Here is a 15,983-nt window from a genome sequence, read left to right on the forward strand (position 1 = left end):
TGACCACAAGAGAGTTGTACCCAAAGCTGGGTTGCGTACAACCCTGTATCTATCATGCACAGAGTGCAAATAACGTGTACGGGTTCATCGCGTGATGTGAAGTTCTGCCGTCGCAGACCCCATACCTGGAGTTGCACACTCTTGGGGGTTATGTACTCTTGGTATGATCACGAACCTCAGTAACGTATTGACCTTTGCTAAGAACCAGTTGCATTGAGTCGTGTGTCTACCATATCATTGTGATTGGGGTAAACACAATAGTGAGCAAGGGCCGGGGGAGGGGGGGGGGGGGCATAATTCTGCAGCAGCAACTGTTGGGATTTTCCTAGCAAAAGAAGAATAAATAACATTTCCAAGATAGCTCTCACACAGAATCAATGAACCAACAAATTGGACTATGTCACCCCATCATGTACTCATTCCAGTGCCCTGGCAAGCAAGGACTACCATATTGTGCTGAATGCATTTACTTAGTGTGAATGGCCAGACTTGTGCTCACCTGTGTCAGTGGTGGTGGTTGTTCGATGCTTTCTGCTTCTGGACCCATCACCTGCAAGCGTTGTTACTGCTGCACTTGTCTGCTCCGATGCCGACTCAGGCCCGTCGCTGGTGGGACCGCCATCAGCGATGCCACAGTCAACGCTGACGTCCATTGTGCTTCAATCAAGTCTCAGTAAGGCATTCTACACCATGGCTCACACTTGCTCACAGTTCAGCCTGCATGCAGACCAAGGTGGCAGCAACACACAAACACACAGCGGCACTCACACATTCACACACAAAGCCAATAATATTATCATCGGCTGCCAGTGGGAACTTGAGAAATGCAATGTGAAATTTTTCATTTGAATGAAGAAAAGGGTCCCGCCAGGCCAAGCACCACAGCAGGTGATGGGGCATCTGACCCTGTTTATATGTGCTGAAGTACTGCTGTCAGATTGATGTCAAACTCGCTGTCATCGGAGAATCACCCTGCACACAGCATCACAGAAAAATCTACAGGAAGAATGGAGAATGTCCCCATGGTGCTGGTGCCAGGGTCGAAGGTGTTCGAGACTGTCCCCTATAGCCCATCGATGTATCTAAGTCACAGACAGGTCCACTGACAAGTGCAGGTATCTACCTCTCCACTCCACCTCTTAGGTCAGTCAAACGCCAGCCATCCGATCCGAACTGCACCTATCCAAGCACATCAATCGCCGGCGTTTAAGGCGAAGGCTGTGAGAAACAAGCAGACTGCACAAGAGGTACAGTAAAGGAAGTGAAAATAGGGCTGTTTAGTTATTCAGAAGGTTCAGAAGGTTTGGGACAACATTGAAATAAGCAGACTACATCACTGTAGCCCCGTGCCGTTCACATGTTTCCCAATTGCATGTGCAATGCTGCTAGCAATACTTTGCTGAACCATGCATCTGCATACGTACCAAGGTTCCACTGTGGAGGATAATGGTGGTAAAGTAGTATCGGAAACTTTGGATATGCAGGTTGGTTGCCGCGAGACTTGTACACTACATTTCCTCCGAGTTATTTACTTCTTCAAGTAGGGACTGGCACCAATGTGTTCATGTAACAAATGCGGTGGAGAAGGTTTGGCACAACATTCCAGTGGAGCACCTGCATTTTATCAACGATGAGAGACAGCATAATAGTATCTATTCCAGTTCATTGATGACCCCCCCCCAACACACACCTCAGACCTCAGACACACACACACGCGCGCACACTACATGGTGCATAGTATGATACTTTCAAAAATGGACCAATTCAATTATAACTATTAAAAGTGAATGGGCAATTATAGGAAGATGCGTTGACTATACTACAGGAACAAAATAATAAATTCTTCTTCATTAGATACTTCATTAGATTCTCGATGCTCACCCGCTAGCTGCGACGTTGTAGCCCACACTTTAGCGCTGAACTACATTGCTGTAACCGCCTTCCAGTGCATTGAAGCCAAGACAACAATAAATAAAACATCATCAGCACATGGCCGACGTGACGGACCTGTTCGAATGCAAAACATTTCCTGTAGATCTACACTCGCTCAAGCTACCACATCTACAGAGTCAGTACACTGCACTTAGCGTACTACTACTACTACTAGCTAGCCCCACACACCATGCACACAGCCTACAAAAAGTCAAAAAAATTCCGGCACGTGCAAAAGTAAGTATCACGTGCCGAAATCGACTTCTACAACGAGTACGGAGTAGACTCACTCAGGCCGCCGATCGAGTAGATCTACTCCAACTCGCGCTCGACTCAAACTATTAGTATTACTTCAAGTAACAATTATTAGTTCAAAGACGATCGTCGCTCGAGTGGAACTAATGACGTATAAACCTGGTAACGACACGTTTTACCATGTTTACCCCTTGGCTTCATCTCCCCTTTTTCTCTTTCTTGTTTCTTGCACATCTACCGACTGTAGTGTAGCGGAGTGTGTGAGCGTGAACATGATCTTAGCACTCACACTTTCTACTAATAGTTTCTCCAAAATAATTATTATGTTCATGTTCGTCTGCCACGGTTTTGGCTGCAGAATCCGAGCAGAATGATGACAGGGAGTGTTAGTCCGAAGACTGTCGAGTTTTGTCCCTCCGAGCCTGTACTAGCTGTCATCATGGTCATGCAGTCCGTGCAAAGGGCAAAGGGAACGCTTCACTGCCTTGGCTTCAGTGCCAGTGGCTTTCCGCCCTGGCCCGGGCTAGCCAGAGCCTGGCACAGTGAGTTGGATACCAGGATAGGTACTAGGTGACTTTGACTGGCAGCTGGACATGGCTGAATGAGTAAGATGCGACGCGTTGAATTCAATGCCAATGGATACTGTTCCTGCTTTTCACAATGATCACCCAGTCAAAAATCATCATCTTGTACCACACGGTCCACAGGTCCTACACTACAGCGACACGATAATTTTTCGTTGACCGTAAGATGCTGAAGGATGTACCCGTCCGTACACACGGGAGTCTGCTCACATCAACGCAGTGCGTTAGCAAGTGGTAAGCTAAAATCTCATTTTCGTATCGTGCTATGGGTACTAGCGTGTTGCTGGCAACTATTCATTTCTAATTGAGTTATTCATTTTGAATATTAGCGTGTCGAGTACCGAAAAGAAGTGTCCATCAGCATGACTAATCTCATTAAAAATTTAAAAATGATTGAACCGGTGAATTGAGATCATTGTGGAATTTGGCTTATCACATTCCCAGTAAAAACATTCTTGGGTGAGAAAATAGTAATGGGCGATATAGTTGTAGCTGGGAAATATCTTGGAAACAAATGGTGGAATTCATAGCCGTAGGCTGCAGCCCCGGCCCCATTGGAAGACGAAAGGCACATTTGATTATTGTTTTCAGAATTTTGTAAACATTACACGCAGTATGTGCGCTAACCGTTAAATATAATCACCATGACAACTCGGATGTAGAGCCAATAATATAATAAGAAATGAAAGGGACACATACCGGTAGATAATCTTTGCTCGTATCCTTGTATCTCTTTCCATTTTACAATGCAAACCATAATATGATGTTTATTAGACTTGTAGCAGTTGAGCACTCTCATGTGGGGTAGTGCCTTTGCTGTTTGCATTATGCAGAGCTTGTCAGTCTGAGCACTCTGGCAAGGTATGTTCGGGCCTGGTTCGCAGATTGAGTATGTTATATTCACAGATTTCGCGAATATTTGAACACGCAAATTGATTAAGTTTCCTGCACGAGAAAGCCAAAGCCGGAGGAGCATTGAGACTGCAACCTGGCACCAACACAATATGCTTCAGGATATAGAAAGATTTATGATAGTCCAGATGAACAAGCTGCATTTATCCTCAAACCCCCACAAGTTGTTTCCATCTATTACGTGCATGCTACGGTAGACCGCCGGCAGGAGTGCCTGTCCACGCTAGTAGATGGAACTTGCTAGTGGTCGATGACTGCACATTGTTTTTGTATTGCCTGCATGTAGAGATAGCGCCTTCTCACGTACCCTGCTGGGCCGCATCAGTTTCTCACTGTTCTAGACTGTGACAAGGAAGGAGCTTGAGCAATGGCCGCAGGTTAGTATTGTCCACAACGTATAAGAAGAAGACTGATAAGACAAACGTTTGGTTTAAAAGAACCAGTATGGTATTAAGTAGTGGTTGCGACTTCGGCGATGATTTGTAAGAAAGGGTTTGTTTCTCGTGTGCTCTGGATGGCAGTCGTGAGTCAGTCAAGTGTCAAGTATAGTCGGCGGAATAGCGCGAGCTCCGGTGTGGGGAGCAAACCCTTTCTTACAGTACGGTATTCCTAACTATAATACCTAGGGGAAGAACATACTTCAAGCTCAGGATGGTGTTGTCCAGGTCATTTAGACAGGCGACGGGGATTGGCACAGTACAAAGGAGAAACATCCACCTCACACGCATACCATGTGTGTGTGTTTGTGTGTGTGTGTGTGTGTGTGTGTGTGTGTGTGTGTGTGCGTGTGTGTGTGAGTGTGTGTGTGTGTGTGTGTGTGTGTGTGTGTGTGTGTGTGTGTGTGAGTGCGGCATAAGCCGCATGCTGCTTGGTCTGTGCCACAACTGAGAGCCTCTTCAATTCAGTTATCCATTAACTCCCTCTCTGCCGCACCATATCAGCAGCCCCATCAGGCTCTCCGATGAAGGCACCACGGTACTTTAGAGTACCAGTTACAATGCGTACTCCAGTGCCGGCGAAAATATGAGCAATTGCTTCCTCTTTTTTTCTGATTTTACAACAACAACTAAAAAAGAATTCCGTTTCGCGTGAGACTCGACTGGAGGTCGAGTTTTCCGCATCCGCAAAAACTCCACACCACCACCCTCTAGGATTAAGGCGCAGATGCAGCTCCTAAGCGGCTAAGCTGGCTTTACAAGCAGCAGTGTTTTCCCGGAAATAGTATTGTAGCCAATACTAGCCATAGTACTCTCCCTGCACTTCGCACCTTTTGCAAAAAAGTCCCAATGTCAAATGGGGGAGTGTGACTTACAATCAATTGTGATTTATCAGTAATTACTAATTATTACCGAAGTGAGCATACTGAAACCATGTGACGAAGACATCATAAAGGGAGTGCAACTAACGAACGGGGATGTATACGGAATGTGTATTCTGTTGGCTGTGTGTAGATGAGGGTGCTGGAGAGTCGTCCAGTGAACAACTGCTGGATTCGCCAGTGGAGAGAGCCAGCTTCTTCTCCTGGCTTCTATTTCTGTAAGTGGAATTGCTCCAGTGTGATGCTGCAACATGTTGCCAATGTGAACGCCTTAAGGAAACGAGTGGGATGATGGACGTGATTAGGGTATCTGTTGCTTTTCGGCTTGTGCAGGGAGAGGCCGAGACAACGAGGATGAGGAAAATGATCATGGAGTGAATTATGAATAGAATTTATGAGCTGTCACTGCAATTGTCAGATGAAAAATTACCCCCTCCTCCCCCCCCCTCCCCCGGACTGCGTTGCGAGTGCTTTAACGCAGGTTATCGTCATGGCAATGCTTTCTAATGTACATTCGTATGGTATTGTTCTCCAGGTCATTTCACCCTCGCACTATCACTCCATTACACCCTCTGTGTATGTGTATGTGGTGCAATCCCAGCACAAGTTGCTAGGGCTTCTGCTGTAGCATTGCTATCATCGCCTCTGGCGATGGGTGTCAAAACGTCAAACGTCAAAAGGTGTGTGTGTGTGTGTGTGTCTTGTTATTTTTCTCAAGGTGGATTGGTCCGCTGATTAACCTGGGTGCAAAACAAACCCTCGAACAGGACAACCTGCTACCAGTCGGAAAACAGGATGCCGCTAGTGTTCTTTGTAGCAGGCTGGAGACGTACGTGTATTTAAAATAATATACTTACTGGTTTCTTCCGTTCTCTTTGTTATCTGGAAAGCCACGTTGCCGCTTCAAGGTCACATACAGTAAGGAGGTGGAGGGAAACACTGTCTTCTCCTTTACAAACCCCATCGCTCTTCCGCTGTGTGTGTGTGTGTGTGTGTGTAAAAAAAGAATTAAAAAAATGGAAAAAATGAAAAAAATGAAAATAGGGATTCACTGGCCAGAAAAAGCCACTTCAATCAGCTATGTGGTGGATACCAGGCTAAAATTGGTGGCGGTCAATTCATCAGCCCTGCAAGCTGTTGAATGGTGTAATCCCAGCACAAGTTAATGAGCGTTAGCATGCTAACGCAAGTTAGCAGCCAGCCCAGCGAGCTGGCCCAACCTGCACGCATGCGCGAGTCACGTGGGCACGCGCCCTTCAAAATCCTGTACATTGTCTCTTGCATGTCATTGCTGTTTCAAGTGGACTTTTGAGCGTGCAACTTGCGGAACATGTGTTCCCAAACAATTTCCTTCCCACCCTCCCACCCACTAGCTCAACTAATGTTTCTGGCGCACACATGACGGTATCTGTATAGTCACCGAGAATATAATTATGCTCTCAACTGGTTATGCATCTCTATATATTTAGCATTTAGCGGCTCTACTCAGAGTCATTGGCGGCTCCATGCGGAGGCATTGGCGGCTCCATGCGGAGTCATTGGCAGCTCCATGCTGAGTCATTGGCGGCTCCATGCGGAGTCATTGGCGGCTCTATGCGGAGTCATTGGCGGCTCCATGCGGAGTCATTCGCCGGGTCCATGCGGAGTCATTTGGCGGCTCCATGCGGAGTCATTCGCCGGCTCCATGCGGAGTCATTCGCCGGCTCCATGCGGAGTCATTCGCCTGCTCCAAGCGGAGTCATTTGCTGGCTCAGCTGCGAGCCATCTAGCGGCTCCATCATACCAGTTGCTCGAATCGGCACTCCCAGCTTAATGCAAAACTCGGTTGCTCTGTTGTGAGGTGGGGGGATGCTAACTATGTCTAACATAGCTGTTCGCTATCATCGCTTCCGCGATGGGCAGGTCTGAGGTCTGAGGTGTGTGTGTGTGTATGTGTGTGTGTGTGTGTGTGTGTGTATGTGTGTCTGTGTATGTGTGTGTGTGTGTGTGTGTGTGTGTGTGTGTGTGTGTGTGTGTGTGTGTGTGTGTCTGTGTCTGTGTGTCTATTCGGGCTGCTGTGTGCTCAGACCACTGACTGTGTGCAGTAGCATGGTGTAACGTTATTACCGTGCTGTGTGGCATGTGTTTGCTGAGTGCAGGGAATGGACACGGCAGCTGTCCAAATCAAAGCCCAGTCTGCTGTATGCCTGCGTATCGCTGGTCGTGAGGGAGTACTTGCCCATAGCTGCAGTTGTGCACGGATTCAGTGTAAGCGGTGGTATTGGAATGGCGCTGTAATGCTGTGCTTGCATTGCAGTATTGAACTAGGTCCTCCCTCTCTCTCTCTTTATTTCTCTCTCTCTCTCTCTCTGTTTTGTTCGGTGTTAGCTAATCTTGAATGCCCAAAGCACTCGAGACTGTCACTAGCTGTTTCCGTTACTGTGTTGGCTGCTCGAGGAGTGAGTGACCAGTCAGAGCAAAGGCCACACGTCCTTTGGTCTGGAGTTGACAATGAGGCTATAGGAGCTGCCTTTCTAGCTTTCGCCTCCTCGGTTGTATTGACTTATTGCAATACTGGATAGTGTTTGCTTCCCACACCGGAGCTCGCAATAGGCAACCTGAAGGGATAGGATACTCGGCATTATGAACGGCAGGCTCTTCACAATGCCTTCATACTGCACACAAGCATCATCAGTAATATGTGTTGGTGTAAGCCTCTAAGCGAGGTGTCCTTGCTCTGTGTGTTTGATGTCAAACAGATTACCATGGGGTTTCTGCAGCCATTCTTCTTGGGAAAGGTCATCGACTACTTCACGGGCAATGTGGACCGCGCAGACGCCTACCTGTACACGCTTGGTTTCGTCCTTCTTGGGATAGTTCGCGCCCTGACGTATCACACACTCTACTTTGTTGCACAGCGGGAAGTGGGTATGCACCTACGTGTTTCACTGACCTCACTTGTTCACAAGAAGGTGAGGCCCATGTATAGTACTATCCAGTGAAGGTGAGGCCCATGTATAGTACTATCCAGTGTAGGTGAGGCCCATGTATAGTACTGGTCTGTAAGTTTTGTTCATAATTATCATCATCTAGCACTAAAATTGTTCATTGCTTTGAGGGAAAGATGCAAACGGGAAAAGTCTGAAGAAAAAATTGACTGTCACCACCAGGACTCGAACCAGGGACCTTTTGCACACCAACGAGCAGTGCCGCCATGCGAAACCAGTTCCACGTCTCCAGTCTCGGATCGGCTGCCCTTCACATAGCGAGAGGGGGTGCTGATATGCAGTAGTCGTAGCTAGGCACACATCCTCCTGCTGGGCAAATGTCACACTGACCAATTCTCCCTGACTATACTTCATGCGTACTCCAGCCAAGGAGGAAATGGAACCGAGTCACTTCTATGACGATGTCAGCTTCCACTACAATTAGGTCCAGCAGTTTGGTGATGGTCCGAGGAAGCTTCACTGCCTAACTAACGAATGTAAATGCAACAGGTTGAACTCCACCACTCCCAACACCTTCAATGGAGAGCCGTCAATGTTTGAAATATGATACTACTTGTAGCAGTACTTGACATGACAACTCCGTAGCTGCAGCTTCGGTGATTAGCGAACGGGACACACATGCTAAGTAGCTCCGTCACCCTTAGTCGCACTGCTCATGTCTACATAGATCCTGGGCAGACTCTCATCACCTTTGCATTTCAGGCAAGTATCAACTGCTATGCTTCTACAGACCATCATTCTTTACTCGTTTCCATTGCGTGTGTGTGTGTGTGTGTGTGTGTGTGTGTGTGTGTGTGTGTGCGTGTGTGTGTGTGTGTGGGCGTGTGTGTGTGTGTGTGTGTGTATGTGTGCACATGTGTGTGTGTGTGTGTTCATGCGTGCTTGTGTGCGCGTGCCTAGGTGCTACAACTACACAGCTCATCCCTGCTGAAACTGACAACCGGTCATATCGTGAACTTAGTCTCAACAGATGTACAGCGGCTGGATGAGGTAATGAGCTATCGGTTACCCTGTATTACTTTGCTAGTTAGCATAACCACTCGGAGAACAGAATACCATGTCCGCTGCATACATACACACCACTTGGAGGCACTGGATGATTTAGTTGCCATGCATTACTCTAAGCTTACTGCACATTGCCAAATATGGGTTGCATGAGTAATGCATGTGAGTACACTGGGATCAGGGATGCACTGTTCAGTGTTCAACACCCCAGACGACCATGCCCAGGTGGCTGTGTGGGGTGTTTGCGGTACAAATTACGTCATTGCGCAATGGGCTTATTGATGTGCCTTTTTTGATAGGCGTGTGCTGTTGTGTTTTGTGCTTTCAGCTCTGTGGATGGTTGAGCTCAGCATGGTGGGGAATCGTTGCCTTCATCGTTACCATTGTGTTGGTGTGGTATCAGCTTGGAGTGGCCTGTTTCGCAGGCTTTGCCCTCGTCTGTGTCAATCTTGTGTTCCAGGCCATTTCGGCAAAGTTCACATCCAAATACCGGTACGCAATGCTCATGCACACAACGACACGGTATCTTTAATTTCATTCGAAGTAGAAAGGATAATGGAGTCCTATGTAGTTTGCATTCCTGAGTACCCACATACATTTGAGCAGCTATAAAAGAATGCTGACTCTCTTATCATACAATGTCGGCAATTTCAGCTATTATGATATTTCTTTGTTCACATACTTGTCTGTAAACCTTCGACTGTTGTTGATCATGGTATCTAGGGATCAGATGGCAGTACTGACAGACAAGCGTATCCGTTTCATGAACGAGATCCTGACGGGAGTGCAGCTGATCAAGATGTACGTGTGGGAAATGCCTTTCGGTGCTGTCATCACCCGTGTCCGAGAGTAAGTGCCTTGCTTTGTTTGTTTGTTCTTATGTTGCCTTGTGCCCCTGTCTCACACCTCTTCCCCTCCTAGCCCCCCCCCCCCACACACACACACAGGACCCCCCCCCCCCAAAGGACCCGCAGCTGACCGCGGGCAGCTTTGGAGCCTGTACTAGTAATGAAGCCGGACAGCGGCTTCTGAACATGCAAACTAGTATTGCAGGACAGTGGAGCGTGTCATGACCAGTCTCATGTGGTCAGCCGGCATTATCCTCCCTTTCCGGTGTTCCTCTGATCACAGCACTGCGGGCTAAGCTTGACCGGTGCTAGGGTATTAGGGGAATGTCACTGCATGCATAAACACCATTCCTGCTCAGTTTTGGTCTTTTTCAGCTGACACAGTTTCAGATAGTGACATTCAGGTTAGCACAGCACCGACTGGGTGTATAGGTTTGGACTTCACAATAATGTGTCTCTTAGTTATAGCACTACTTTAGGGTTTGAACACTTGTGTTTGATGTCCTTTGTTTCTTTGCAGTGAGGAGCTTGCAGTGGTACGCAAGCGTCAATACCTCTGGGGATTCAATAGCGCTATCGGTGAAGTCGGCTTGCATCTCATCCTATATCTCATGTTCACAACGTACGTCTATCTGGGGAATACCCTTACGCCACGCACGGCTTTCGTAACTCTGGCGACAATGCAGGTCTTCAGGAATGAGGTGCTCTATCTGCAAGTGCGAGCCTTCACAACTTTGTCCGAGGGCCTTGTTGCCATCTATAGAATACAGGTACTGCATGAAGTGTGTGTTTGCTTGTGTGTGCATTGCCTGTGTGTGCATTGCCTGTGTGTGCATTGCCTGTGTGTACATTGCCTGTGTGTACATTGCCTGTGTGTGCATTGCCTGTGTGTACATTGCCTGTGTGTGCATTGCCTGTGTGTGCATTGCCTGTGTGTGCATTGCCTGTGTGTGCATTGCCTGTGTGTGCATTGCCTGTGTGTGCATTGCCTGTGTGTGCATTGCCTGTGTGTGCATTGCCTGTGTGTACATTGCCTGTGTGTGCATTGCCTGTGTGTGCATTGCCTGTGTGTGCATTGGCTGTGTGTGCATTGGCTGATGCTCTGAATGTGCTGTAGCTAATGTCTAAGCAGTGGGGGAACTCATCGACAAGTTCAACATTGTTATGAATGAGACAATGATCAAGATTTGGGGGAGGGGGGGGGGGAGCCTGTAAAATGTCTGCCAATACACGCTGAACATCACACTGTATATCTGGTAGCTACAGACAGTTCTGTCGCATCTTGCGAATCCCTTTCCCACCATGCACTGAGTCATTAGTTTGTACCTGGTACCTAGTGGATCCGGTTGGTGATATCTTGCATGGCAGGCTGTTGCATGAGTTCGTGCATGCCGCATGGCGCATGCTGTCAGCCATAGACTAGGTGCCCGGCGAAATCGGATGGTGATGGTGGGAGATGGATCTTACAACCATTTTAAAAAGGTTTCTGAAAGTTACACTGCCATATGAACGCAGGCAGTATGGCTACCTATGCCACCACCACTATCATCAGCAGCAGTAATGCTGCGACTGCTGCTGACATTCACTCATACCTCCCTGATATGCCCCATTTCCTGCAGGATTTTCTTTTACTGGCTGAATCTAAGAAAGTGAGGAGACACGGCAGTCCCGTGAGTGGCACCAACCCTAACCCGCCGGTAGTATCCGGCAATGGCTGCACGGGAATGGAGCTGAAGACTGGCATGCATGCTGACAAGGTTTCAGTACCCCACTCTCAACTGGCAGAGGATCAGCAGCCGCTTGTGAATGTGGTGAACTTGACGTCATCCTGGGAAGAGGTGAGAACATGGTGCATTGACCCTCAATTCCAGCATGCCATTCTTTCTCACACCTCACGTCAGCCGTAACTAGTGCAGGGTGGCTGCGGACAGCCATATTACAAGACCAAAAAACATGCATCGCAGATGTTCGTCATTCGAAAGAACAATGAATCTCGTTTATTTCGAATATTCAGCCAACGAGAAGCATACACTTTTCCGTCGCTTGCCTGCCTGTTGTGTTGCATGTGCGTCATGGCTAGTTGTACAAGGTTGACTGATACTGCCATCACCCTTATTGAGTTAAGTGGGGGTGTAGGATGGGTGGGGGGGGGGCTGAACAATCAATTACTACAACAATTTCAAATGTGGCTAGCACACTACTGATCATGATCCAGTGGAAGGAGGAGATGCATAGCAGAATGCCAATAACTGCTGTGCTGATATGGTGGAACTACAGCACACAGTACACAGCACATCGGATGCAGCCTACTTTTCTCTGTAAAGTATTCTCTGCAGCATTCTGCATATTCTTTTCGGAACGCTTTGACCTCAGCAATAGAGTACAATGTCTCGGATGGAGAGTCAACGATAAATTTATAGAAAAGAAAAGGACCAAGGAACTACAAGTTACACTATAATGTCCACTAACACCACCAGTTACTTAACACTCAGCTCATGCGATAATTTGCACGACATTGAACGAAGGTACTGACAATCTACAACTAACTGGCTATCATCTCTAGCACGTCTTTGATACGCACTCCAACAGCCTTCTAACTTGGAAAGTTCTAAGTTATATGAGGCAGTTAGTTGTAGAACGTTAGTGCCGTCGGTCAGTGTCGTGCAAAGTTATCGCATGAGCTGATTGTTTAGTAATGGTGGTGTTAGTGGACATTAATGCGTAACTTGTAGTTCCTTGGTCCTTTTCTCTTTTATATTATAAGGTCCCTTGGGTTTACGCAATTCTGAAGCATTTCTACTGTGTCTTCGTCACTATTTTGTCTCTGTGGTTACTGGATAGTGTATCCAGAAGTTTGAAGTCTGAATTTGATCCATGAGAAAGACAACGTTGACCGTAGTTCAACAAGGTCATGTTTTTGTTGTATATTGATAGTGGCACCATCTTTCTTGGCAACAGCACCTTTGTCTCATCCTGGCAGAAAGAGCAGGCAATGAGCATTGGAATGCAATAAAGCTTTTCATAACCCCAATGAAACGGGCCACTTTAGCTGACCGAATGAACATCGGTTATCTCCAGGAATGGGTTTTGCCTACAGCCATGCACACAACAGCCGTAATCTACCTACCTTCGGTGAACGTGACGTCGCAAGTCTGTGGACTCTGCTTTTTCTGCTTCTGTTCCATTGTCTGCGACGTCAGGGCGAGGAATCATTGGAAAGTGAAAATGGACCGTTCTCTCTACTGAATCTCAACTTCCATATATGCAAAGTAAGCTATCACTTGGACCATGAGCATTTGAAACTGCTTGAAGTATGTGTTATTGTTGGTTTGCTATGCTGTCATCATTGAGATAGTGTTTGTATATTCACAATGAGTTGTCTTCTAAGCAATGTTTAGGTTTAGTACAACTTCAGTTATGTGAGCAACGATTTTGTAATGACAGTGATGTACCGTGTAACTGTTGTTATTGTTTCTGCCTTCAGGGAGAACTGCTCATTGCTGTTGGAGCAGTGGGAGCCGGCAAGGTGAGTCACTAGTGCTCTCCGCTGTCTGCTGTCTGCTGTCTGCCTTGAAGCTTACCAATGGAGGTATGCATGTATGATGACCGTCACCTAGTTGCAGGGCAAGTTACCCCATACTTGCCAGGCACAACCTATTCTATTACGTTCAGGAGTATGACCTCACAAAGTCCATGACATTTCATGCAGAGCTGGTGCCGAAGTATGTACGGTTGTAGTGGACTTGGCCCGCAAAACCTAATGGCAGAAATTGATGAATACGTCCCATTGTACAAAACACATGGAAATGCTGCTAGATATTCCGATATCGCGGTCCAGTTTCTCAAGTTCAAAGCATAACCATACAATGTAAAACTGGGAATGGATTATGCTCTAGTGTACAAATCTGGTGATCATTGTTTTAAATTTTCTTTTTCTGTGTGTATGCGTGCGTGTGTGCATGTATGTGCATGGTTCCCTGTAGACGTCGTTACTAATGTCCCTCCTTGGTGAGCTGCATGTCAGGTCTGGACACTGTACTGTGCAAGGGGATGTAGCCTATGCGGCACAGGTAGGCGTGTGCTATGTGTACGTGTGTACGTGGTGTATGTGTGCGTTGTGTTCTGCTATCTTGCATGAATGCTTATTCTGTACTTGAATTCATCTGAGTCAGTAGGTCAGTTCATCTTGGTGTTATTGGACACAACTACCACCATGACGGTTTAGAGGGAGAGAGAGAAGGTGTAAGGAGGGGAGGGGGAGGGACGAGGAGGTTTACAAGTTCAAGGGAGTGAATTTTCAAAACAAAAGAAGAGAAAAGTCTCTTAGAAGTAGCGACTTTGGCGGTGTTAGTAAACAAAGTTGGTGGCTCCTACGTGGAATACATGCCCAATCAAGTGTTCAATTCGGCAGAAAGCGTGTGTTTCACATAGGAGCAAGCAACCGACTTCATTCAAGTCACCTTTTCACCTCTGTTTGCATCTTGTTTTTTTGTAGTGACACGTGCTTCACTCTAAATTCTCCATTCTTCTCTTGCAGCTTCCCTGGGTGTTCTCCGGCAGTGTCCAGGATAACATAGTCTTTGGCAGAACCTTTGACGCAGATCGCTATAAATCTGTTGTGGCGGGCTGTTGTCTGGATAAGGTAAGCAATTCTTATGCACTGATTTGTCCTCGGGCTAGTTTCAACTGGGAGAGTCTGAGTTTCTTCTAAACAAGGACGATATTGATAAACCAGTATGCAGGATTATTCGAAAAACAAAGTCAACAACAAGGGTCTGGGCGATACACGCACAATCATTTCAGTAACATGCCAGTTAAAAGTGATACAGGGCTGTAACAATGGATTGGATTAATGCTGTTGTGGAGACCATCCAGTTGAGTATTGATACATGCATACGCCGTCGATATCCTTTACAGCAGGGTGACGTATTGTCCACGGACCAGTGGGCTAGGCCCTGGTGGGTCAGGACACAGCTGGTAAACAAAATTCACATCAAAATGCGACGTGAGAGGTTGGCTGGAAACCACTATTCAAAAACTACCGACGAGTGGTTATGTAGATTTGATGCCGAATTATGGTAGAAACTAGGCCACCTTCGAAACTGAACATTTCCAAGCCAGATAGGAAAGAAGGGAAAACTCCTCAGTCACTTCACCGGGGCTCATACCGGCAGGACTCTGGCTGTTTGTCCTGGTACGTGCCCTGGTGAAGTGACTGGTGATCTTTTCTTTTGTTTTGTTTTTCAATCACATCTTGCTTGCAGTGGTGCCTACCATACTTGCTGGGCATTGATCAAGCCATGCAAGCGATAGGCTATCTTTACCTTCCCTGGCAGTTGTAGCAGGAAAATCTGCTGGGCAAAGACTCCTTTCAAACGGTTATTATTTCCTCTCTGGAATCCAAGCAGCAAGCATCTTGTGGCACTTGTATACTGTGGAAGAAACAGCCTGGATTAGCTGCACTTTTGGTAGTGTTATTCATGTTGTTTTCTCTCAGTCAACCTGCCAATGATCTTAGGGGCAAGCTGAATATTGATGACGGTTTAGACTTTCCATTGCCCTGTGAGTGACTGGAAAGTTAGGGCTCTCTCTTTGTGTGTGTGTGTGTGTGTGTGTGTGTTTGTGTGTGTGTGTGTGTGTGTGTGTGCAGTGGCGGATTTAGAGGGGGGCGAAGGGGGCACGTGCCCCCCCCCCCCCTTCAGAAGCGCCGACCGACTTTTTTTATTTACTGATCTCGATCGAAACCGAGCTCGCGCGCACTTCCTGTGTAGATGACAAGGCCCAGTCGCTGTACTGCATGCACTGTACACATTCATGCACTGGTTCACCAGGTCCGTAGATCGATACGCGGTACGCGTGTACTGAACTTGTGAACTGTCAACTCTCGTCGCGTCGATCTGTATTCCGCGATCCGCGATCCGTGCGCACCAGAACTACGGTTTTGGTCTAGTACTGCACTGTACTCGTAGTACGAAAACAAAGACGGTACAAGTGCAAGTACACAGTCCAAAACTTCGCATGGCAATGCGTAGATTTTCCTGCCCTTGCCTTGCAAACCTCACTTGCCTTGGCGTTCCAGAACCTCGTTGTTGTTTTACAGCAGTTCGAAAATAAAGAGAAGGAAGCAACTTACCTTGTTTGA

The 15,983-nt window shown here is 47.1% G+C and overlaps 2 protein-coding genes across 9 annotated transcripts in view; one reads left to right on the forward strand and one right to left on the reverse strand.

Moving 5' to 3' along the window:
- Positions 1 to 2,028, reverse strand: part of LOC135808229 (ATP-binding cassette sub-family C member 4-like) — a 33,861-nt gene extending 31,833 nt beyond the window's left edge. Inside the window, exons 1-3 of one of the 5 annotated variants that reach the window (XM_065321386.1) lie at positions 1,882 to 2,028; positions 1,137 to 1,236; positions 500 to 717 (exon numbers count right to left, since the gene is read on the reverse strand). In XM_065321386.1, the coding sequence (XP_065177458.1) occupies positions 500 to 653 (154 nt within the window). In that variant the 5' untranslated portion in view covers positions 654 to 717; positions 1,137 to 1,236; positions 1,882 to 2,028. Of the gene's footprint in view, positions 1 to 499; positions 718 to 1,123; positions 1,402 to 1,424; positions 1,648 to 1,881 lie in introns of those variants that run through there. The other 4 variants (XM_065321387.1, XM_065321389.1, XM_065321390.1 and 1 more) reach the window with 4 other exon arrangements.
- Positions 2,029 to 2,400: 372 nt separating this feature from the next.
- The window catches only part of LOC135808232 (ATP-binding cassette sub-family C member 4-like), a 30,869-nt gene continuing 17,286 nt past the window's right edge, over positions 2,401 to 15,983 (forward strand). For 2 of the 4 annotated variants that reach the window (XM_065321393.1, XM_065321395.1), the window contains exons 1-15: positions 2,411 to 3,005; positions 3,970 to 4,060; positions 5,135 to 5,219; positions 5,720 to 5,830; positions 7,140 to 7,248; positions 7,740 to 7,952; positions 8,889 to 8,978; positions 9,322 to 9,485; positions 9,717 to 9,842; positions 10,362 to 10,611; positions 11,461 to 11,679; positions 13,042 to 13,110; positions 13,326 to 13,367; positions 13,825 to 13,911; positions 14,379 to 14,483. In XM_065321393.1, coding sequence (XP_065177465.1) covers positions 4,051 to 4,060; positions 5,135 to 5,219; positions 5,720 to 5,830; positions 7,140 to 7,248; positions 7,740 to 7,952; positions 8,889 to 8,978; positions 9,322 to 9,485; positions 9,717 to 9,842; positions 10,362 to 10,611; positions 11,461 to 11,679; positions 13,042 to 13,110; positions 13,326 to 13,367; positions 13,825 to 13,911; positions 14,379 to 14,483 — 1,680 coding nt within the window. In that variant the 5' untranslated portion in view covers positions 2,411 to 3,005; positions 3,970 to 4,050. Of the gene's footprint in view, positions 3,006 to 3,969; positions 4,061 to 5,134; positions 5,220 to 5,719; positions 5,831 to 7,139; positions 7,249 to 7,739; positions 7,953 to 8,888; positions 8,979 to 9,321; positions 9,486 to 9,716; positions 9,843 to 10,361; positions 10,612 to 11,460; positions 11,680 to 13,041; positions 13,111 to 13,325; positions 13,368 to 13,824; positions 13,912 to 14,378; positions 14,484 to 15,983 lie in introns of all 4 variants that reach the window. The other 2 variants (XM_065321394.1, XM_065321397.1) reach the window with 2 other exon arrangements.

Source organism: Sycon ciliatum, chromosome 2 (genome assembly GCF_964019385.1).
Source record: "Sycon ciliatum chromosome 2, ocSycCili1.1, whole genome shotgun sequence".
Classification (NCBI taxonomy): Eukaryota; Metazoa; Porifera; class Calcarea; order Leucosolenida; family Sycettidae; genus Sycon; species Sycon ciliatum.